The sequence below is a fragment of the Oncorhynchus gorbuscha genome, linkage group LG12, assembly GCF_021184085.1.
Source record: "Oncorhynchus gorbuscha isolate QuinsamMale2020 ecotype Even-year linkage group LG12, OgorEven_v1.0, whole genome shotgun sequence".
Taxonomy (NCBI): Eukaryota; Metazoa; Chordata; class Actinopteri; order Salmoniformes; family Salmonidae; genus Oncorhynchus; species Oncorhynchus gorbuscha.
The window spans coordinates 28,573,702-28,598,948 of record NC_060184.1 but is presented as its reverse complement, the minus strand read 5'-3'; the positions used below and the strand labels follow the sequence as shown (position 1 = coordinate 28,598,948).

The following is a 25,247-nucleotide window of genomic DNA, read 5'->3' as shown; positions in this document are numbered from 1 at the left end:
AAGAGGCAACATGTCTCGATAGACTTTAGAGGAAAGTTTGAGTTCTCAGACTGAAAGGAGCCCTCATTTTCCTGTGTTTAACTTTGTTAGTACTGTTGACTGGTTCACACACTTGAACATTTGATGACATTGGTGTAATTCAGAGAAACAGCATGGCAGCAAAGAGGCATAGTAGTGTGTGCATCAGAGGGGATCAAATGCCAAATTTAGGGATAAACAAGAACTGCTACCAATAAATTGTGACTATTTTAAGTTAACAATCTTGTTTGAAATACATTTCTAATTTGAGGTGCGTTTGTGAAGTCGTTTTCTCCATGGATTATACAGGCCATAGAGTAATTGCATAATCTCTCAACTACAGACCTTTCTCTCCATTCCTGTTTACATTAGCGCACCACCGCCACCAGGTGGGAAATGATATGCTTGCAATAACATTTTCCATAGCATTTTATTTACATAACATAGCATACATACAACAGTCTATGGTTCTATGCCTTAATACTCGAGACAATATTCAACGATTATTCATTTGTTTGACCTTTTCCTCCAGTTTGAAACAATAGGTGAAATAAGCCAAATGCGCATGAAGATTAAAGAATACAATTGCATAGTTTTAAACAGTCTAACAATATAAAATGTTGAAAAAAATACCCCCCCCCAAAAAAAAAAAAACATGTTTGTTTTGATTTTCTATCGAAGAGGGGGGGATTACCCACCACGCGTGACGTCAGCAGAGGCAGAGACCACTAGTTTCTTCACCTGTCTTCATGTTCATCATCATCAGTGGCACATTCGTTATAGCCGAGGATAGAGCACCATCCAGGGGTAGGGCAGCCGAACCGAGTCCCTGCGGTAGTCATGGCGGCGCCGTTAGCCCACTTCGATGAAGACTGGCAGGATTTCAACGAATTCAAGGCGGCCTCAGGGTCGCCAAACCGACTGGACCAGCTGAACTCCTCAAACGTGGCTGACACGGGCCTGGTGGAGGATTTCTCGGACATCGACAACAGCTTCTCGGGGGAGATGTGTAGCTTCAAATCAATGGAGGACCTTGTCCACGACTTCGATGAGAAGCTGACAGTTTGCTTCAGAAATTACAACACTGAAACTGAAAACATAGCCCCCATTAAACCTATCACAGAAGATAATTTCCTCAAGGACGACGAGTGAGTGTGAATTGTGTGCTACTTTATTACTTTAGCATTGTTAACCTATCATTTGAAATCTGCTAAACTAGTTAGTTAGCCCACCATTGCTAAGGTTAGCCTACTGCTAGCTAGCCATTTAACCAACAGGGTTGTTCGCTAGATAGCCACGGTTGTGTTGAATGCACGTGATACAAAGGTAACTTAAGAAAATCAGGACTTCAAAACCAGAGTCTTCAAGAGGTTACATTTGTATATTGTTTCTAGCACTTAGCTATAACACTAACTGACCTGTGTTTTCAATGTAGCTAGCGACCCAACTTTAGTTTGTAAACAACTTGATATTTGCATTGCAAAACAAAATCAAATGTATTTGTCACATACACATGGTTAGCAGATGTCAATGCGAGTGTAGCGAAATGCTTGTGCTTCTAGTTCCGACAATGCAGTGATTTCTTAAACAGTCCCTCCTTTCACATAAGTGACTTAAAAATATTAGACTGCCGTGTGTCTCGTGCATTAGCTATGTGCACCTGCAATTCGTTTTCACCATTCCGGCACTGTAGTTAGTTAGTATACTGACTTTCAAGTCATCTGAGTCTGTCCAAACTCACGACAGACGGGAGTCTGGGCTGTTCTCTATTGACGCACTGCTGATGAACCACATCGTGACATTTTAAATAATTGAAAACACATACATCGAGGTACATTTTTTTTAATGGTTATTGAAAGGGCACACTTCAGCTCAGATTATGTGATGGACAGCGTTTATAAAACCAGTGATCTGTAGAGGACATCTAAGCTCAACCCTCCTCTTCACCCCTCAACTTGCTCTATACACGCACACACAGCCTATCGAGATCGTGTCTTTTGATTATTGGCAGCCTTGTTCGTTGCTCTTGAGTCAGGTTCAAAGAATCTTGAGGAAAACACTGTACCCTTTTACAATAAGATGCGCTCCCCTATGTAGGCCTAAACTAAACAGTCCCTGTTTTAGAATATTATGAACCAGGTGAATCGAGCCCTGAATGCTGATATGGCTGAAATACGTGGTATATCTATGGGTATGACAAATTTGTTTTTACTGTTCTAATTACATTGTAACCAGTTTATAATAGCAATAAGGCACCTCCGGGTTTGTGGTATGGCCAATATACCACGGCAAAGGGCTGTCTCCAGGCACTCCGGGATGCGTTGTGTAAGAACAGCCCTTAGCCATGGTATATTGGCCATATACCACACCCCCTCGGGCCTTATTGCTTAAGTAACACATGCTATAACAAAGGTAGCTTGGCTATCACTATAATAAAGACTTGTGGAGATGGCAGAGGATCTGTTAGCCTGTGATGTTGGTCTATCTATGACTCATCAGCATGCTCCGAATACAGTACAGCCAGTGTCATCTCCCTAAAATGGTCTCCTGAGCTGTCTCACTCAATACAGATACAACCTTGGCGAAGTCAGCTCCGCTTTGGTCATAATATCAATTTCCAGGGAAAGAGCTAATTGAATTCACGCATAAATACAGACACACCGAGAGAGAACATGTATACACAGCACACACAGACCTAGTTTTGCAATGCCACTATTAGGACTAGGGTGAGGAGGATGAGTGTGAGGGAAGTGGAGGGGGGAGTTTGGACAGAAAGAGCAGTGCACTGAGGGCAGCAGAGTCCTTTCATGAGTGACTGCCCATTTGGAGGACATGCCTTGCCTCCTAACTAGCTCTGTAGTTGGCTAATGGCCTAGCTCCATGCAGAGACACACAGCGAGGATGACAGGAAGACTGGAAGGAGTGTGTCCCTAATATGCTTTTGGGGAAAGTTTCAGGATCAACTTCCTAGGAGAACTACTCATGAAGCTACATAGACCCACTGGCCACAGAGAGGCTTGTTTATCACTAGCCACTTTAAACAATGCTACTTAATATAATGTTTACATTACTCATCTCATATGTATATGTATATACTGTACCCTATATCATCTACTGCATCTTGCCTATGCCGTTCTGTACCATCACTCATTCATATATCTTTATGTACATATTCTTTATCCCTTTACACTTGTGTGTATAAGGTAGTAGTTTTGGAATTGTTAGGTTAGATTACTCGTTGGTTGTTACTGCATTGTCGAAACGAGAAGCACAAGCATTTCGCTACACTCGCATTTTTATTTTTTTATTTTACCTTTATTTTACTAGGCAAGTCAGTAAAGAACAAATTCTTATTTTCAATGACGGCCTAGGAACATTAACATTGCTAACCAAATACATTTGATTTCATTTTGTTTTATGCGGGTTGTGCATTGTTGAGAATAGCAATGCCACGATCAAAGGGTGACACCGACACGGGGCCAAAGCGGTTCCTGCCGGCATTGCCCCATTTTTAGGGAACCTATCCTAAAACTGTATGTTGTTAATGGTAATAATGCTGTGTTTGTGAGAAAGCAAGCGGGAGGGAGATAGTGGGGTTATGCGAATAACACATGTCTGTCTATTCATTGGAGTGTGTGGGCAGCAATCTCTCTGATGCAAAGCCTTTCTGACGCGTGGGTTCACAATGCCCATCCTCACATGGCTCGCAGCAGTCAGGGTCAGACAGACGCACACACACACTCCTACTCGCATGCATCTTACGCAAAACACATTCTCTTCCTCGCATGTATCTTACACATGCTCACTCCAATTGTGTAGCGGTATCTATGTACAAAATGGAAGAAAGGTCCATGAAAATGTATTCTGTATTTTCCTGTAGCGTAAAGCAGTGCCCTTCTATAAGAAAAGACTTGGACAATACATTTGGCATTGAGAAATGCTAGATTCCTGTGCTGTTAGCAGCGAGCAGAGAGATGCGAGCTGTATCAAAGACAGAGACAAGTGGTGTGTGGGTGGCTGGTGAGAAAAGAGGATGACAAACTACTGCCAACTAATGATGTGTCAGTGTGGAAAGTTTTTTTTTTGTTTTTTTGTGCTGTGAATGAAAATGTTCTCTTTCTTTCTCCCTTCCTTGTTTCTCACCCTCTTTCGACCTCACATTGTTCTCCATTAATTCTCCCCCACTTACTCTTCTCTTGTCACCCTCTCATTCTCTTCATTCCCCTCACCATATTCCTCTTTCACTGTTTTTTCCCTCTCTCACTCCCTCAGCGTGTGGAATGCTCTGACCGATAACTACGGCAATGTGATGCCAGTGGACTGGAAGACCTCTCACATTCGCTCCCTGCATCTCCCCACTCTCAATCTCTGTGAGCAGGGGGTAAGACACACACATACACGGTCTGCACCTCCTAGAGCTTAAATATATGGTTTAAAAATCATATCTAGAATTTTTTTAATGAATATTTAATTTCATTTAACCAGGAAGGGCTCATTAAGATTCAAATCTATTTTTCAAGAGCGACCTGGCCAAGATAGGCGGCACCAAGTCATTACAAAAAAATTACAGCCAGACAACGGGAAAAACTACAACTAATCTAGTAAAAACCATTGAATTCACAAGAGTATAAAACAGCAAATTTAAAACATTGACAGGTCAGGGAATCAGCCTCAAAATCCTTCACCAGTGATTTAAAAACACCAATCGGGACAAGTTCTTCCAGTTTAAAAGTATTTTGTAAGGTGTTCCAAGACGATGGCACAGAGTACATAAAAGCCCTTTTACCAAATTCAGTTTGGACATTTGGAACAGTTAGCAGGATAAAGTCCAGTGAATGAAGAGAGTACCCACCACATTTCTGAACAATAAAATTGCACAAATAAAAAGGTAGTAAACCCAAAATGGCTTTGTAAATAAAAGTATACTGGTGACTGAGCCTACGAGTGACTAGAGAAGGCCAGCCAACCCTGGTTTACAAAATGCAGTGGTGCGAAAGGGTTTTGCAGTTTAAAGTGCCATGGTAAAGAGTGTCAATTGATCTCAAACACTATCTTTAGCTTCTTTTTCTTCGGATTTCTTCATTAAAGCATGTAATTTAGCTCTCTCGTGGCTTATTGCCTTATGTTTGAAAAGTATCTGTGGGTGCCTCAGCATTTTTATGAAGGGTAGCGATATTAAATTAAGTTCTTCATATATAAAATATCCCCATAGTCTCGTAAAGACATAAATGTAGCTGATACTAGCCGCCTCCTGGCTTCAAAAGAAAAACAGGCCTTATTTCTTGCATTAGAAAACACCATTAGTTTAGTTTTGTCAGTATTGAGGATAAGCTTCAATTGACGCAAGGTATGTTGAACAGTATAAGAAGCAGTTTGCATGTTCTGGAAAGCTTTTGTAAGAGATGAGGCACAACAGTAAATAACAGTATCATCAGCATAAAAATTGAGTTGTGCATTTTTGGACATTCTTTGTCTAAATCATTTATATAAATAGTGAATAAAATAGTGAATAAGAGACCCAGTTCAGAGCCTTGGGGCACACCAAGACAGACATAAGCCCATCAAATTGAGTGCACTGAGTTCTATCAGACAGATAGTTAGCAAACCATGCAACTGCATGCTCCGAAAGACCTACACTCGACAATCTCTGCCTTAGTATAGCATGATCAACTGTATCAAAAGCCTTAGCGAGATCAATAAAAAGTGAGACACAGTGCCGTTTTTTGTCAATGGCTTCAGTGATATCATTGAAAACCTTCATGGCTGCTGTAATTGTGCTATGCTTCTTCCTGAAGCCTGATTGGTACATTGATAAAATAGAGCTAGTAAATAAAAACTCTTAGCTGTTCACTTTACAAGGGTTTCAAGTATTTTCACCAGGGGTTACAGCTTTGAGATTGGCCTATAATTATTTAAGAGTTGGATCTCCCCCTTTTAAATGTGGTAGGAACAATGCTGATTTCTAGATCTTTGATTAAAATATATATACACCTCGATTAAAATATATATATATATAAGCTTTGTTGTACAATTGTTAAGGGTAAAATACACTACATTTCAAACAGTCATCAATAATGTAATGAATTGAAGGCTTGTGAAATTGTACCTAGGATTAATATAAGCCTTCTACAACTACAGGACCCACTAATAATTTAATCAAAATAGTGTCATCTGCTTTTTTTCAATGATCAATGATCTGGCATTCAAGTCTATGAAAATTCCTTTTTGTTACAAATTTGACCAGAACCATACATGATGCACATTCACTAATAATGACTTATTGTAGCAGGCATTATATAAAATGTATTTAAGTCTCATAAACCATCTCTCAAGCACAAGCCTACATGCTAGTGACTAGCCAGCTAAGTTTTTTATATTTCAAATGTAGCCAACTTGGATCTATTTTCTAGCTAACAAGGTAGGACAGTTGAAATATTATGAACACACCCTTCTGTCTCCAGCTGTTTGAACAGCATGCTGGCCTGTCCACTTTGTTCAGATGTTGAAATCAAGTTGCCTACCTTATTTCTCAGAATGAGATGACAATTCCTTATAGAATTGTTTTATGATTATTACAGGTTTATAAAACACAGAATAGACAGCTAGTATAACAGTCTTTGGCTAAATGCTGCTAGTGGTACATGTTAACGCAATGCCACACACAACAAACTGAGCATACATTTCCCAAATCAACGTTTATTGATATTCCTGTTTTAGTAGTGTCTGCTCTGTGTATAAGGAGTAGAGACATAAACGGGATATAGTTGGAGGGTTACTTCTCTATTACAGTAAAATAATGTCTCAATGTGTTTTGGTGACCATATGACTCATTCTGTTGGACCAAACCTCAACTGCAAATTGTGAGTTGAACCCATTTGTCAGAGCAGAACAAGGGATCTCTCATTTTTGGGAGGGGCTTGGCGTGTGTGTAAATGGGAAGGTGTGCTGCGCAGAAGCAGACGAGACCAAAAAGACACTATGAGAACACGTGGACATAAACGCTCATAAAAATGAAAAATACAGGCATTTGGAATATCATGCTAGAACATTTTATATATATATATATATATATATCTCGCCCTAGCACCTCCCCACCAAGCTGACTGCATCTCCCTTTTTTGCTCTCTCTCCATCTCTGTTTCTCTGCTCCCTCTCTCTGTGATGGACAGAAGCTGGACAACATGCCTCTTGACCTGTCTGATGATGATGAGGAGCTGAGGGAACAGATGGACATGCACTCCATCATCGTGTCCTGCGTCAACGACGAGCCACTCTTCACCGTCGAGCAGGTACACACACACACTCGCTCTCTCTTTCTGTCACGTCTCAAATACACCTTACACACACACACACACACACACACACTCCTACTTACAAAGCCACACCCGTAACACTGTGTGTGTGTGTGTGTGTTGTTGCAGGTGATCGAGGAGATTGAGGAGCTGATGGAGGAGTCTCCAGACCCAGAGGATGATGAGAGCCCGTCCCAGTCAGACCTGTCCATGCTCTCCCAAGACCTCAGCAACCTCAAACGCTCCAGCTCCAACACCAGCTATGAGGACCGTGAGTAAATCTTAACTCTCATCTAAATCCCTAACAACGAAAGTGTTAACAGCTCCTTGCAGCTACATTGCACAACCCGTACATGTATACAACTGAACAGCAGATACAGGCTCACAGTAGCATTGTTACGTAATAGACATTAGATACAACTGAACAGCAATTGCTGCATGTTTGTTATGTAACTTGTAAATGCACATCAAATCAAGACTTTAATGCAAACATTTGTGACTGACCTTGTAAGTGTATGTTAGTATGTGATACCCCCCATGTGTAATGTGATTTGTCAAGCCCTGTTTAAGTGTGTGTTGGTATGTTCTGCGTCGTCTGTCAGGCCTGCATCGTCTGTCAGTCTCAGAGCTGAGCGAGGCCTTGGAGGAGGTGGAGACGGCCATCAGGCGCTACAGTGAGGAGCTGATCCAGGTCCTGGCTCTGAGGGACGAGCTGGACTTTGAGAAGGAGGTGAAGAACAGCTTCATCTCGCTGCTCATCGAAGTGCAGAACCGGCAGAAGGAGCACCGCGAGCTGCTCCGCCAGAAGAAGAAGACCAGGCCCACAGGCAGTGCCCTGAGGGCAGACAGGACACACGTTCCTGGGACGGTGAGAGAGACAGATGCATACATAGTGTTGTATACATTGAAATCCATATAATGAATGTTGTGATGCAGACATGCGTGTATAGATATGTGTGTTGTGGACACTCCCTCATTCATAGACGCACCACAAGGGAAGATGCATGCTCTGGAAACTGTGTGTGGGAGGGGGGGTACAAGTGCACAGAAAAGCAACAAAACACCCTGCAGTGCTGTACTAACTCCTGCCACACTCACCCTGCAGACCCTGTTGGGTCTCTGCCCTTACACTTTATTCTACTGTCAGCTATTTTCCAGCTAGTTCCTATGTACATGGTGACATTTTGACATGTCTTAGTAAATACCAGCTGAAAACAGGACTGTCAAATAAAACAACCTGGCGGTCTGACTTCACCCTGCCATTGTTTTTGTCCATTTTGAACTGTTGGACTTCCGTGTGGATAACCTTTCCTTTTCAGAACCTAAAACGATAGAGGGTTGAATCCAGCTCTATTACCCCTCTCCTGCTCTCTGGAGTGCTCATGTCTTTTTGGAGGGTTTCTCATACTTTGGTAGTTTTCTCTCTCCCTCCTTCCGCTTCCTCCTTTTAGCTCTTCACTATGGAGGGACTCTCCACTGTCATTCAGAACGGCCTCCGTCAAACTTTCGGCAGCACAGGAGGGGACAAACAGGTGCCCCTCTCTCTCTCTCTAGCTACCCATCCTCTTTTTTTTCAGTTGTTTTCTCTACAGCTTTTGCTGCTACTATGTTCTCACCATGTCCTCTTTATTTGACCATCTTTCTTTTTCACTTTTTCTATCAAACTATTTCTTAAGCCCTCTGCTGTCTTATCCTCTGGCTCATTCTATGTCCATCAAATACAAATTAAGCATTTCTGCTTCTCTCCTTTCATATCCTTCTCTTTTTGTCTCTTTTTTGTTTCCTATGATTTTCCTGTAATATACTGTAATATATAATAATATATGCCATTTAGCAGACTGTTTTATCCAAAGCAACTTAGTCATGCGTGCATACATTTTTACGTATGGGTGGTCCTGTTTGTTGAACTGAGAGTTCTGTCTTGAGATTGGCAGGAACTTGATGCTGAATCATCCAATAGTGTGCTCTTTATTTCCTGCAAACAAGTGTCCCCTTATTACTATGGGTGTGCTCGTGGGAAATGGGAAGTCGTAAGTCCGACATTGTGCTCACGAGCCTTTTTGAAGTCGGAAAAATCCTTGAACCAATAAGATTGTACATGGCTAATAATAAAGTTAGCTAGCTTGTGTAACATTTGCATATGGTCAAACTAGCTACATTCTCCATATTGATACGGTTGGAAATGTTGAAATATACTAGAGGTCGACCGATTATGGTTTTTCAAACCCGATACCGATTATTGGAGGACCACCCAAAAAACAAATCTGATATCGATTAATCGGCCAATTTTTTAAAAAATTGTATTTATTTTTTATTTATTTGTAATAATGACAACAATACTGAATGAACACTTATTTTAACTTACATTTACATTTAAGTCATTTAGCAGACGCTCTTATCCAGAGCGACTTACAAATTGGTGCATTCACCTTATGACATCCAGTGGAACAACCACTTTACAATAGTGCATCTAAATATTTTAAGGGGGGGGGGGTGAGAAGGATTACTTTATCCTATCCTAGGTATTCCTTAAAGAGGTGAGGTTTCAGGTGTCTCCGGAAGGTGGTGATTAACTTAATATAATACATTAATAAAATCAATTTAGCCTCAAATAAATAATGAAGCATGTTCAATTTGGTTTAAATAACCAAATTTAAGTAAAAGTGCAATATGTGCCATGTAAAAAAGCTAACGTTTGAGTTCCTTGCTCAGAACATGAGAACATATGAAAGCTGGTGGTTCCTTTTAACATGAGACTTCAATATTCCAAGGTAAGAGGTTTTAGGTTGTAGTTAATATAGTATTTATAGGAATATTTCTCTCTCTACCATTTGTATTTCATATACCTTTGACTATTGGATGTTCTTATAGGCACTTTAGTATTGCCAGAGTAACAGTATAGCTTCCGCCCCTCTCCTCGCCCCTACCTTGGCTCGAACCAGGAACACATCGACAACAGCCACACTCGAAACAGCGTTACCCACCGCTCCACAAAAGCCGCGGCCCTTGCATCGCAAGGGGAATAACTGCTCCAAGTCTCAGAGCGAGTGATGTTTGAAACACTATCGCGCACCCCGCTAACTAGCTAGCCATTTCACATCGGTTACACCAGCCATTAGGCTGATAGGCTTGAAGTCATAAACAGCGCTGTGCTTGCGAAGAGCTGCTGGCAAAACGCACAAAAGTGCTGTTTGAATGAATGCTTACAAGCCTGCTGCTGCCAACCATCGCTCAGTCATACTGCTCTATCAAATATCATATCATAGACTTAATTATAACATAATAACACACAGAAATATGAGCCTTTGGTCATTAATATGGTCGAATCCGGAAACTATCATTTAGAAAACAAAACGTTTATTATTTCAGTGAAATACGCAACCGTTTGGTATTTTATCTAACGGGTGGCATCCCTAAGTCTAAATATAATTGTTACATTGTACAACCTTCAATGTTATGTCATATTTATGTAAAATTCTGGCAAATGAGTTCGCAATGAGCCAGGCGGCCCAAACTGTTGCATATACCCTGACTCTGCGTGCAATGAATGCAAGAGAAGTGACACAATTTCACCTGGTTAATATTGCTTGCTAACCTGGATTTCTTTTAGCTAAATATGCAGGTTTAAAAATATATACTTCTGTGTATTGATTTTACGAAAGGCATTGGTGTTTATGGTTAGATACAGTCGTGCAACAATTGTGCTTTGGCAAAATCGCCATCCAAAAATACAGATTTCCGATTGTTATGAAAACTTGAAATCAGCCCTAATTAATTGACCATTCCGATTAATCGGTCGACCTCTAAAATATACACTAAGTGGCCAGCTTATTAGGTACACCCATATATTACTGGGTCCCACCCCCTTTGCCTCCAGAACAGCCTAAATTCTTCAGGGCATGGATTCTACAAGGTGTGGCGTTCAATTGGTATCAAGGGACCTAACGTGTGCCAGGAAAACATTCCCCACACCATTACACCAACACCACCAGCCTGTACCGTTGACACCAGGCAGGATGCGGCCATGGATGCGGCCAGAATGCGTGCTGCTTACGCCAAATCCGGACTCTTCCATCAGCATGACGCAACAAAAACCGGGATTTGTCAGACCGGGTGACGTTTTTCCACTCCTCAATTGTCCAATGTTTGTGATCGTGCGCCCACTCGGGCCGCTTCTTCTTGTTTTTTAGCTAATATGAGTGGAACCCGGTGTGGTCGTCTGCTGCAATAAACCATCCAAGACGAGGATCGGCGAGTTGTGTGTCCCGAGATGCTGTTCTGCATCTCCCTACAAACTGTTGTGCATGAAAAGCCCAGGAGGCTGTTTCTGAAATACTGGAACCAGTGTCTTGTACTCCCTCCCTCTCGTTCTGTGTTTGTGACGTGTTTCTCTCTCTCTCTCAGTATCTGACCACAGTTATCCCCTATGAGAAGAAGGCTGGCTCCCCCTCTGTGGAAGACCTTCAGATCCTCACCAAGAGTGAGTACTGCTCACAAACCACACTTGCCTGTCAACTAGCAAGTCACCATGAAAGTTGAACTGTAATGCCAGAATAGCAGCGTTATAACCATAATATTCACTCCCAAATCACTTTTATGCTCTTCCCTGCAGTTTTGCATGCCATGAGAGAGGACAGTGAGAAGGTACCCAGCCTCCTAACAGACTACATCCTCAAAGGTACTCATTCTCTACCAGTTACAAAACTCTTACTCCCATTCAAAAGACCACACACGGCGATGTACATTCTCAAAGATGCTCAATTCCTTTGAGAAAATATTACTCCCATTCAAAACAGCGCTTTTGTCCAGATTGACTGTCTCACTACCACCTAGTGCCCAAGAAAGTTACTGCAGGACACAAGGGTTAGGACATTTTGTTAGGAGGGTCTACTTCCAGTGTGTTCTTTGTTTCCTGAAGTGTGTCATACTAGGCCTGCAAGGTTGTACTGAGCCTTCCATCTTGACCTTTACCCTCCTTGTCTTTCGTCTCTGCTGCGCTGCTCTCTCGCTAGCTCTGGTATGAGAGGGCTGGACGTGGAGGTTTGTGAGGCACACAGACTCTCACAATCATGGACACATGTATATATACATACACACGCAAAGTGTCAAGAGCCCCCTCACACACCTCCTTCCAGACGACACCCTTCAATGTATACTCTGCCGTGCTTGTGACTATGGTGTACACTCACTTACCCTCTGTCTTACACGCACTCCCTCCTAGACTCACAAACACTCTTGCTCACTCCCACTTCCCGCCAAGCTTTTAGCACTATAGAGCTGTTCACGTGCGTGCTGTCCTGTTCACCTAAGTGAGTCCCTCTCTTCTTCCTCAAACCTCTCGTCCCTTTGTGGCTCTCCTCCATGTGCGATGAATCCTCTTTTACGCACATATTTTCATTTGGTGGATCATTTATTGGTTGACAGCTGTTTTCTGTGTATTCTTGTCGCTGCAGTACTGTGTCCCACATAGACCTAGTGGAGGAGCCCCCTGTTCTAGAACATTCGGACGGCACACTCAGGAGCTGCAGATTTCTGGAACATACCAATGGAAGGAGAACCCCACCCCTCTGATGTGGACTCTTCCTGTTGGAGTCGTCGCCCCCCCGCCACATCTTTTCCCTCGACACATTTTAATACCTGATGCTTTACCTTACCTTTTTACATGTGATTTTTAAGTGTGTTTTAATGGTCTAATGCTATAATCTCACATTCGTTTTGTCTTCTCTGCATGTTAGTGTCTCTGTTAGCCTGTTGGCAGTATTACTCTCCATTGTCTAAAGTGTCTTTCTGTACTTATTTTCTATCCTCTGTTTGCACTAATGTAAAAGAACTTGAGAGGGGAAACTAATTCCTGTCTCTACATTCACCAGTCTGTCTTTTCACATCAGTAAGAAATAGGGTGAGGAGACAAGGAGAAGTCACTTGACCACTGGAATGCGTCATTCCTCTGTTAGACTGGCCAATGCCCTCTGACTGGGGTATATAGGAGGGATGGGGAAATAAGGCTTCTTGAACCTCTATGGGTGGGATCAGTCATGGAGTCCAATGGGAGCGCTCCACTTTAACAGAGAGATCCTATGGATCAGAGTAATTAATGACAGACTATGGTATTAGTGGGATTCAGAAGCCTTGTTTCCCCCCCCATCTCTTGTACATTTCACAAACCCTGTCAGTTTGTCTTTGCATGCTGGTACATAGGATTAGGGAGCTACACTAGTGACATATTATAAATCATTATTTTGTATGCTACAATGGGGAAATTGCACAAATAGATCATGTATTTTTAATTGATAACTTCTCAAAAAAGGGAAATAATGACAGAAGTTAGTTAGAAGGTAACCTGAAAGAACAAGCTTGTACAGCTTTTTGTTTCTGTAGTTTTAGAGAAATTAGGGACTTTTTGCTGCCAGTACTGTGGCCACTTATGATATCACCATTCTTATGTAAACAATAGCTGTCAACCTCTGACCCCTCCTGGTGACATGTTGTTACATTATGACCCTGTGAACTTGCCTGCCTCATACCTCACCTCTTAGTATGTACTGAAAGTTCAGGGTTATTTGAGTATTTCAGTGGATATAACACTATTATTAGGTTGTTGAAATAATGGTGTAATTGCTGTGAGTTGATCCTACCATGTTGTTTTTAAAACCAATAACTCTTTGATGTTGTGTTGAGGATCAAGTGATGATGTAATCAGTCGATGATCTGTTCTTGTCCAACAGTAGTAGAACACTAAATCGTTGTATGTACTTATGGAGACATTGTAACGGAGGTAGGGAGGTTTCTGTTCAAAGACAGGAGAGCTCCTTCAAACACCAACATTTCTATAACCTCTTGTCTACATCCACAACCGCCAACCTTCACCAGCACTATCTGTCATGGCAACGCTATGCTTGGTACCCCACAAACCTGTCAAATCGTCAGCAGGTAACTAAGCTCGGTGCACAATAATTGCAGTCGCACACAAACCGATCGGGTCCAGTCTATCACTACTCTACACCAAGAGCAGTGGTGGCGATGTTGTTACTCTTTGTTTGGGGGGGGGGGGGTATGTTTTAACATTAGCAAGCCCAGCGTCCTGCAGCTTGAGTAGCCATGTAGTAGGTTTTGTCAGACCTTGGCCTGAGCAGTAGTATAATGACATCAGTGATTGATAAGGCTACAGATAAGTATAGGCTAGAACCTGAAGACCTAGCCAAGTGGTTGTTGTAGCATCAGCTTGTAGCTCTATAGTAAAACTACTATTGTAGTAACTGCTGGACAAAGTATTGAGAAGCCGCCTGACACCTATAGACAGCAACTAGACATCCCAGGTAAGAAGTCCACGGTAGTGCCAGTTCTGTCCTCGCTATTAGAAGTCGAATCATGGTGTCTAATGAAAGCTTTTCCCTGGATCAAAGTGTGACGAGGTGATGGGTTTCAGTCTCCGAAGGTAGATTTGTTTAGTAAGGGAAGCCAGCCGACCTCTAGGTACTGTACAGAATCACATGCAACTATCTTTCAATTGTAGCTAGCTTCAAAAGCATTCACAAGCCCTAGCATGTGCTGCATGCACTTTTACTTCAGATAAATCAAACGAATGGTAAGCAATAATGTCACACTAAAGGAATCCTTAGCATTGAACCACGTTGCAATGAGAAAGTTAAGCCGGACTGAAATGTATACTCGCTTGGGTGGGGTCTGGAGTCAAATTGAGTAGTAATAATTTGGGTTGTTTTGGAGCGTCACAGCGTTGTCACGGAGATCAGAAAAGGTTATTGACTCAGATGAAGCTCTGCCCCTCTCGTCGCCTGGTCCCTCTATTTGAGCAAACATATCAGCGTATATCCACACTTTATCTAGAGAATTATATTTATATAAACACAAGCAACAAAAAAGGCTGCCTTTTGTAATTGCCTGAAATTTTGTATATATCTACTAATTTATTTTTAATCCACTATATTTCTTCCCCCATTTGGGTTTTTTATGTTTACATGTCTTGTCATGTGGTACTACAGTACATTAATTTATTCGGTAAGTGTTTTTGTTTTGTAACCATATTATTGACTAGTGGTACAAACTTTTTGGGCCAGAATTGCATCTGGAGCTCATTTCGAATAAAATGATGATATGTTGACTTGGTATCATGCTATTGGTTTGTAGGGTGCATCCATGATCAAAACTTGGTATTGTATTAAATCACCTTTTTACTCATTTAAGTTACTATCAAAAATAAATGGGTCCACACTTTTATTAGATACAATCTGTACACAGAAATTGTGCAGCGACTTATCAAAAGGCATTCTTACATTCAGAGCAACAGCAAGTCAATATACAAATATGTTTATTTAAAATGAAAACACTGTTCTCTTTGTATTTTAGGTCAGTGTAGCTATAAGAAATCCCAAAACAAATTTCAATATAAATGGATGCCTTGATACTGCTCATTGAAACGAACAGGTTCACTGAGAACATTTCCCTATCTCTCTTATCAGTTCCTCTATCTCATCGGGAGTCTTCTCTTTCATGGTGACATTTCTGTCCCTGAATTATGACCAAATAGCCTGGCTTGCAAGACAAGTCCTTTTCTTGGATTATCTTCAGTTAGTCATATTTGGACTTTTGTTTTTTGTATTCCATTTTTTATTTAACCCAAGAGTGCTGTTTGGTAGGTCGGTTGCAGTCATAGTCAAATAGGATGTTATTAGTGAATGTCTATGGCTTGCTTTGTGTACCCATCCGACCTCCCTTTGTGAGGGGCTGCCCCTCCAGTCGACCTGTCTGACCTGACAAGGTGAGGGGTGGATTTCAAAGGTCACAGCAGGTCACAGGTTAGTGTCGGTAAACATGGTGTGTTCCTTCCGCACCGTGCTGAAGCCTTTAATAGTGTCGACAAACTCCTCGTCCTCCATAAACTGGTGGATGATGGATGGAAAGAGGGAGGGGGAGAAAGGAGGAGTTAATAAACAAACAAAGAAACGTCCTCTAAGCAGGGCCTAGATTTCAGGGTGTCTCACCATCCCGCTGTCGTGGCCTTGAATGTGAGAGTCCCACACTTCCTCCTCCCCTGTCAGTGACTTCCTGTCCATCATCTGGCTCACGCTGCGCCGCAGAGAATTCTGGGAGTGGGCAGAGCCATGGATAGCGGACACGTGGAGGCTGGACACATTAAGGATACCCAGCTCACCCTCGGGAGGGGCGTCGCCACCTGCCCAAAACTTACTGTCCTCCACTCCCTTGAGGCACAGATAGGAGACAAGGCAGCAAGTTACTGTTGTTCAAAATAGACGTGTATGTGTCTGTGGGAGAATTTAAATTGCACACTCCTAGTGTCCTCTCCTCAAAACCCATTGGAGGAGAAGATCAGAGGGGAGTAACCGCTGGCTTTCTCATCTAATGGGTGTTGAGAAGGAGGAGAGAGGACACGGGGAGTATGCAATTGAGATGGTGCCTGCCTGGTCTCTAACCTCCAGGTGCATGGTGAACCCTTTGAGTGTAACACTGTTGGAGGAGCTTGTTGTGTTGGGCACCGTGTCAAACTGAGAGGAGAGAGAATGTGTTACAGAGCGAGACATTTGACACATATCTCATCTTTTCCACTGAGAGAGTCCGAATATACCCCATCTGAGATAAAATATTCCACAATGTTGTATGCAAACTCATCTGAATAAAGTTAATTTCTATATGCTATGAAAGTGCATATAGTTGAATTAAAGTTGAATGACCCGTCTCTTTCATAGGATGTTCCCACATACCCAGTTGGGCCGTCTCACCAGGTAGGAGTCGCTGGGGGGATACACGGCCATGGGGCTCCTCTTCTGCATGGGCAGGGCCACCAGAGGGGGGCGCTCTCGAGTGAATGGGGTTCTTTTCAGGGCCTTGTGCAGGATGATCCCCAGAACGATAGCTAGAACCACCAGGGCTACCCCTGTCATCAGCACAATGAACCACAGCTCCCTGTAGAAAAGAGACCCGTCCCCGTTACTCCCCTCCGCCCGCTCCCCACCTGGAGGAGTGGGCTCCACCTGATCTAGAGGGGGAGAGGGAGGGGTAAGAGGAACGGAGGAAACACAAGTGTACAGCAGTTGAACCTGTTTAATTGGGAATAATATCCAACTTGCTGTCTGATTCTTCAATCCTAAAGACGTCATGCACCCGCCACTATCACGTCTGGGACAAACCTACCCATCGTCTTTATATAGCTGTTTCTTTCTGTGTACTAATGGTCTCTTTATCAGTAAATGCCATTGTGTCCCAGGCTTACTCTGAGTTCTAGGGGCTACAGCTCAAGGTAATGGGCCCAAGTCAACCCTCTTTCTTAGAAAGGTGATCACACAGAGAGAGAGAGGAGATAACCAGGTAACTGGAGACGCACTTGTTGGCGTGGCCTATTTTCTATCCCTCTCTGATCGCACTCCTTCAGCAGCCTCTCTCATCCAACCATCTCTTACCGACCCACTGCTGTGATATTTCTGGCCTTTGTTTGCTAGCTCTCTGAACCAGAGTATTTGTATTCACAGTGCAACATTTTTGCTTGACACACCATACTTTCTATGCACAATGACTAGAGTTTTCTTAACTCCTGGTAGCATCAAACCCACATCTTTTTAAAACTACATTTCATCTGATATATGTTAGTTTAGATGATCACACCTAATGTAGACATCATGAAGGCAATGACAGTTGACAGGAAAAGAGAGACTAGAGGGAGGTATGAAGACAGGGAAAGAGATTAAGAGCAGGTTGACTGGCCAGTCCAGAGCCTCACCAGTGCTGGTGTCCGTGTTGTGGTGTGTGGCGGGGGCATAGACACCCCCTCTCCATGAGGTGCATGTGATCAGGGGGGCAAGGACTGACCGACGGTAAGGGATCACACCTGTTGCCCCATCAATATTTCACACCGCTGTTTACCTTGGCTGATACACACTCTCCAACACCCCACAAATGAGCGCAAATGTCTTCGGAAGGTTTGAAAAATCAAAGTACTCTGTTGTCTTGTCCACCCTGCTCCCCTGCAGTTTGGTCTAGTGGTGTGGTCAGGATGCGGTCAGTGAAAAAGAGAGGCAATAGAGAGATGCAACTTCTGAGTGCTGTTGAGGTGTCCTCCTCACCTCAGAGATCTCCCATCAACCCCTGCTTCCCCCCAGCAGCGTCATGGCAACAGCCAGGTGTCAGGTATCAGCTTACCTTGAGAGGCAGGGTGACGGCCAGTCAGAGTACCATGCCTCTCTAATACACGCATTTAACAGTAACTATCTAGATCTTGTTCCACCTCACTGGAAAAACAGTTGTAGTAGTAGTAGTAGTAGTAGTGTCTTTATGATTCACCGGAGTTGGCATGTTCTGGTGAAGGCCGATTTCACTTTGAAAGTCACTTTCAAAATGTCAACCCTGATCTGTATGGATTTCGAGGTGTGTTCCAAAATGAGAACTAAATGAGTGGTAGTATTACATGGATGGGGCCTTGGCAGATGTAACACAACAGATCCAAGTCATAGGGACATTAATGCAGTGATGCCTGCACTGAATTATTTTGCCACATGGTGGTGCTAAGTAACAACTCAATACTACCTTATGGCCTGCAACTGTGCAGTACCTGCTCTGAGTCCTGTAGTATTCTGTGTTCCATTATGTCATGTGGAAGATTGTGGAACACATTGTCTTATTAGCTAAATGAAAAGAAGCCCACTAAAAGAGCCGCACTAGACTATACATGAGAGTGTAAGAGATAAAGCTACCCTGTGAATTATGTAGATGCATATGAAAGCCTAAAACATATTGTTTGCTGTTTGAAAAGACTGAGACATCACCATGCAGGTGTTATGTTCTACTGACTTCCTTCTGGTGGCTTTGGTTATGGATGGATCGTGGTCTGACTATAGTGGGAAAAGGCCCTTATATCAAACCAAAGCTCGTATTTAGATGGGAGGGAGCGCCGCTCATCCTTATAATACTCTAATCAGCATTCATACCTTGCCGGGATGATTAGGGACAATGGCTTTTTATTGTGGAAGTGATCTCATTGCAGAGTGGCAGAATCAGCCCTTTTTACAGCCCATCTCCTCCAGACCCCATCCATCACACGGTGTCTGGGAGACTGAGATGGTAGACACACACTAACTCACTTAGAGAGAGTGACATATAGGGATGTCACTCACAAGGTAACTCACTTAGGGTAGGTGATATATTGGGATGTCATTCGCCATCACTAACTCACTTAGAGGCAGCCGATGTGGCGAAGCTTGAATGACTGGTAAATAAACCCATGGATGATTTTGGGGGAGATGTCGGCTACACTCATCCATCCATCCATCTAGAGTATGCTCTGTGCAATTAGTCTTACGACGGACACTTTGACCCGACGCCACCCTCCTCTCCTGGGGCCTCAGTTATCAGCCGTGCGTAGGGTACTCGGGGGTAACTAGCCCCCCCTAAGAACAATGTTTAATTGCTGACACAAAAAAAGCAAAGAAAATTGGAATGAAAATGAATATGTGGATGAAGGTCATGCTTACGCAAATAAACTAAAGGGAAATAAATGGCTACAGTTTACATGGGGTAAAGCCCCAGTTACCACTGTAGATGATTATGGCATAGGGTTTCACAGAAGTGTGTTAAAATCCATTGAATCAGTTTTATTTAGAAATGCTTTAGTAAGCAATACTTAAAAGCTAAGTCAGGTTGTCTTATCTTAATGATTTATATCAAATATGTGAAATGGTGTTGCACATGTTTTTCTGCAACTAGTCCGTTTGGTGGAAACACACCACTGGTAGGAAAATGCACATATTTTCTATATGCAGATTTTTTCAGTCACATATTGTAATTCGGTCACATATTGGACGGAAACCTAGCTACTGACAGTCACTCAATTAGCCCATGTCAGCTAACATTTTTTTTGTGGGGGTAGGCTAAGTTCGTCTAGCGGCCAGCTATCTTAAACTTGTAGTAATCATGGTTGAATTACCGATCAGGGGCCCCCATAGATTATGTTAGTCACTCTCACTCAGATATCATATTAAAAACTGCAAACATTTCTCTCCCCCCCATGGCAAAATGTGTAGAATTGTCACGTATGAATAATTGGACCAAGGCGCAGCGTGAGTAGAGTTCCACATTTGAATGATAGTGACACTTCCAAAACAACAAAGATATAACGATCATGAAATACGTCGTGCACATAGGCACTCATACAAAACAATATCCCACATAGCAGGTGGGAAAAAGGACACACTAAGTATGATCCCCAATTAGAGGTAACGAATATCAGCTGCCTCTAATTGGGAACCATACACACACCAACATAGAAATATAATACCTAGAAACCCCCCTCGTCACGACCTGACCTAAAACACCATGGAAAACCCAGAGGGCTCTCTATGGTCAGGGCGTGACAGTACCCCCCCCCCAAAAAAAAGTGCGGACTCCGACCGCAAAACCTGAAACTAGATGGGGAGGGTTAGGGTGGGCAACTAGCGTCGGTGGCGGCTCCAGTGCGGGACGTAGCACCCTCTCAGATCGCGGATCCGGCCATGGAGCCAGGCTGAACGCTGTGCCTGGACTGGGCACCGGCGCAGGGAAAGCCTCCTACCATGGCACCGGCGCAGGAAGCCCCCAGGGTCGTGGACCGTAGCTGGAAGCTCTGGGCCGTGGACCGTAGCTGGAGTCTCCAGGCCATGGACCGTCGCTGGAGTCTCCGGGCTGTCGCTGGAAGCTCCGGGCCATAGACTGTCTCTGGAAGCTCTGGGCAGTGGACCGTCGCTGGAGTCTACGGGCCGTGGACCATCGCTGGAGTCTCCGGGCCGTGGACCATCGCTGGAGTCTCCGGTCACTGGAGGCCCAGTGTGTGGAGTCGGCACAGGGTGCCCCGGACTGATGACACACTCTTCAGGGCAAGTGCGGCTAGCTGGCACAGGACGTACTGGGCTGGGAAGGCGCCTTGGAGTCCTGGTGCGCGGAGCCGGCACAGGTTGCACCGTACTGATGACATGCTCCTCAGGGCGAGTGCGGGGAGCCGGCACAGGACGTACCGGGCTGGGAAGGCGCCTTGGAGTCCTGGTGCGCGGAGCCGGCACAGGTTGCACCGTACTGATGACATGCTCCTCAGGGCGAGTGCGGGGAGCCGGCACAGGACGTACCGGGCTGGGAAGGCGCACTGGAGTACTGATGCATGGAGCCGGTACAGGTTTCACCGGACTGATTACACGCTCTTCAGGGCGAGTGCGAGGAGCCGGCACAGGACGTACCGGACTGGGAAGGCGCACTGGAGGCCTGGTGCATGGAGCCGGCACAGGTTGCACAGGACTGATAACACGCTCCTCAAACGCCTGCGCTGCAGCATACTCCTAGCCAACATCTTTCTCCAATATCCCTCCTCAAACTTCTTCATCGACTCCCAGACGGTCTCTGGCTCTCTCCTCGGCTCGGCCGACCGCCCCTTGTGCCCCCCCAAAACAATCTTGGGGTTGCCCTTGGGCTGTTTGTGGCCACGGACCCCGGTGTTGTCGCTGTCCTCCTTACCTCCTAGGCGACTCCCGCCATGGAAGGGTCTCGCATCCACCTAGTATCTCTTCCCATGACCAACTCTCCTTCACCTCCTGGGCACCCTGCTTGGTCCTGACTTGGTAGGATATACTGTCACGACCATCGTATGAATAATTGGACCAAGGCGCAGCGTGAGTAGAGTTCCACATTTTAATGATAGTGACACTTCCAAAACAACAAAGATATAACGATTGTGAAATACGTCGTGCACAGAGGCACTCATACAAAACAATATCCCACATAGCTGGTGGGAAAAAGGACACACTAAGTATGATCCCCAATTAGAGGTAACGAATATCAGCTGCCTCTAATTGAGAACCATACACACACACCAACATATAAATATAATACCTAGAAACCCCCCTAGTCACGACCTGACCTAAAACACCATGGAAAGCCCAGAGGGCTCTCTATGGTCAGGGCGTGACAAGAATTGCAGCAAACGTGCTTTAAAACTGCAATATTTTCTCTAAACCCCATGACAAAATGTGTAGAATTGCAGGAAATTAACAACAACAAAAACTGTCTCTCCATTGTCAAGAGTGGATCCACTAAAATGTTTTGCTGTTATGTCCCCCAAAACACATGACTGCATATGTGGGTAGAAGACATATGAGCCACTGCGAACCCTCATGAGGATTTAAGATTTTTAGTGCTCCCCACCCCCTTTTTCCATGTGATTTCCTCCTTCACAGACTCCATGAAACAATGACTTCTTCCTTAATATTTGGTCAAATTATACATTTTGTGTAGGCCCATGGATTCCTAGAAACAAGGGGGGTCAACATACTACCCCTTTGGCTCAACTTACCCCAATCTACATGTTTTCATTGATAAATCAGACCCAAACTCCTGAAGGAGAACCACAACCCGCCTGGAAAACGTCCTCCGTTCACCATTTATTTGCATTTACATTTAAGTCATTTAGCAGACGGGAACAACGCCTTATTTGCTGTATGACTTGGAGGTGTTGGAACTGGGACATGATAGTTGTTAAAAGAAAGCACACTGGAAGATGTGATCACATTTCTGTGGAGGTGTGGGCAGAATGTTTGAATCTTTTGCAGTAATTTAATTCAAAAATATGCTTGCCGCAATAGCGAGTGCCAAACACTCTGCAAGATTGTTTGTTTATTGAACAATTTAAAAAATAAATGCTGCTTACAGTCCCCACTTCTATACAAAATGTGAATTGTTGTTCAATATTTGGTTTATCAATTCATGATTGTTTCTATTTCCTGCCTTGGTATAGAGCCCCACAGTGAAGGTTCCATAATACCCATAAAGCAAAGTGGTCAAACAGGGAAATGGTTCCAATCGTTTTTACACCATTCATTTTTCCCATAGGGGATTTTATAAACACTTAAAATCAAGGCTGTGTTTCTATAAAAAACCACCTTGTCCTAGAGAGATTTACACGGTTATCAAAACCTCACGCCAGGGTCAGCCTACACAACACACAGCCCTTATTTGAAGCGTTTCTAAAATCCGCTATGGGGAAAAATGACTGGTAGAAAAACGTTTGGAACCATTTCCTTGTTTGACCACTAGGTTTTATGGGTATTATGACTCATACTGTGGTACTCTAAAGGCTCTGAAATTAAAACTGATATGGTTTTAATCTCCTATTGCACCTATCGCAATACTGTAGCCTCCCCATATGCTTGCAATACAGTTGATCAACCACTAGAAGATGTGCGTAGGCTAGATGTAATGAGTGCCAACTGTATTTGTGTAATAACCAGCAATTATATATTTATATTGAAAGCCATGCAGCTGTAGCGAATGCTTCCCATATTGACTCTGAACACAATCATTGAAAGGTTTGCCCCAGTCATCTGTACTCTGAAAAACCAACAACATTTATGATTGTAATTCTCCAATTTCTTTTTTCCTGTAATAAACATCTATGCTCATCCTTTTGAGTGTTGATTTGTAATTCATTTACTTACATTGTGCTGTATCAAAATAATTAAAGCATACTGAGAATGTTTTTACTAGCCAGCAGCATACCACCCTGCATACCACTGCTGGCTTGCTTCTGATGCTAAGCAGGGTTGGTCCTGGTCAGTTCCTTAATGGAAGACCAGATCCTGCTGGAAGTAGTGTTCGAGGGTCAATAGAGCCACATTTTCATTATTATTAAAATCTAATAAATCTCCACCATATAGAAGCTATACCCCTCTTACCCCCCTCAGTCAGGATTATGACAGGATTATTGCCTTTATGAGGCAGAGACTATCACAGACTGTGTATTTTATAGCACAAGCACAAATAAGACCATAATCCTTTAAATATCCACCTGATTTAGAATTGTTTCTTGAAAACTTGACATGCAAAACATTTTGGGACTGAAGCAAGTGGACTAATGAAAAAATGTGCGTCACATCATTTTTGAGCGGATTTTTCCTTTAATGGCAATCGTTCCGTCTTATGTTTTTGTACTGAAGCAATTGGAAATCAGGTTGATATTTCAAGGACTATTTGTTTTTTTATATGTGCCTAGTTTCCCCTGTTAGGTTTGTGCTGAAAGACACAGTTCGTGATTGTCTCTGCCTCATAAAGGCAATAATCCTGTCAGGCAATCACAACCTTTGACTGAGAGGAAGTCAGGTGCTTGATTTCAACAACCTTGACAATCTGTTCCCAGCGGCGCTTTTAGACTTCATTCAAATAATGGCGTTAATTATGGATCCTCTCATATGGGACCGTCCCCCTACCAGCCCCGACACTTCCTACTCATCTGTCCAATAGACACACCTCAAGCCAACATTTATGGCCACCTTGAGAAACGAGGCGCCTGTCATAGACAATCGTTCAAAGTGACAGCAGTCTGTTTTCTGAAACAAGTCACTGCGGTAGCATGTGGGTGTCCATTATTTATTGTAACGTCAGGCAGAGTGCCTGCATCTTTCCCTACGCCACCTCTCCTCCGCAATGATCTTCTCATAATTCACGTCTACCCCTCTCCATTGCTTCACTAGTTCCCCCTTCTCTTCCCTCCTTTCATTCCCCCTCTCTTCATCAATGAGGACGTCTCCACTTCTGCCTCCCTCTTTCCCAAAAGTCTGACTGGGACATGTGATTGTGTCATAAACCTATAACAGATAGAAAGATGAAGACTCTTTCTGGAACTGGAAGCATCTTTATTGCCCTAGAATCGTCCTGAGAATGGTAGTAGTAGTGTACATCTCATCTGAACATGGGTTACAACTCAGTTGGTGCTGAACTTTATATACAGAATACATTATTGCTGGATCACACTTTATGATATACTTTGTCACAAAAATATACAGATTATTCCGCACAGTTGGAGCAAATCAAAATACAGTTGTCCGTAATGTACGGGGGAGTTTAAAAGCTGTTTTCACATTCCTAGCGATTTAGTTTCCATTCATTTGACCATTTGTG

General features: G+C 43.3%; 2 protein-coding genes across 6 annotated transcripts; one reads left to right on the top strand and one right to left on the bottom strand.

Annotated features, from left to right (window-relative positions):
* Positions 1-723: 723 nt before the first annotated feature.
* On the top strand, positions 724-15,429 carry LOC123990835 (fasciculation and elongation protein zeta-2-like). 2 transcript variants are annotated; one of them, XM_046291726.1, is made up of 9 exons: positions 724-1,166; positions 4,291-4,399; positions 7,188-7,307; positions 7,440-7,581; positions 7,913-8,178; positions 8,762-8,842; positions 11,715-11,790; positions 11,923-11,988; positions 12,764-15,429. In XM_046291726.1, the coding sequence occupies exons 1-9, from the start codon at positions 859-861 to the stop codon at positions 12,778-12,780; spliced, it is 1,185 nt and encodes a 394-aa protein (XP_046147682.1). In that variant the 5' UTR covers positions 724-858; the 3' UTR covers positions 12,781-15,429. The 2 variants fall into 2 exon arrangements, with proteins under 2 accessions (XP_046147682.1, XP_046147683.1); XM_046291727.1 differs by lacking the exon at positions 8,762-8,842 and having other exon boundaries at positions 726-1,166.
* A 572-nt stretch (positions 15,430-16,001) lies between these two features.
* On the bottom strand, positions 16,002-18,408 carry si:ch211-57i17.5 (usherin). Of its 4 annotated transcripts, none has more exons than XM_046291728.1 (5): positions 18,061-18,408; positions 17,048-17,317; positions 16,760-16,831; positions 16,310-16,528; positions 16,002-16,207 (listed from the first exon to the last, which is right to left on the bottom strand). In XM_046291728.1, exons 1-5 carry the CDS (start codon positions 18,097-18,099, stop codon positions 16,118-16,120), a joined length of 690 nt encoding a protein of 229 aa, XP_046147684.1. In that variant the 5' UTR covers positions 18,100-18,408; the 3' UTR covers positions 16,002-16,117. The 4 variants fall into 4 exon arrangements, with proteins under 4 accessions (XP_046147684.1, XP_046147685.1, XP_046147686.1 ...); XM_046291729.1 differs by having other exon boundaries at positions 17,066-17,317; XM_046291730.1 differs by having other exon boundaries at positions 17,048-17,249; positions 18,061-18,407.
* Between the last annotated feature and the right edge of the window lie 6,839 nt (positions 18,409-25,247).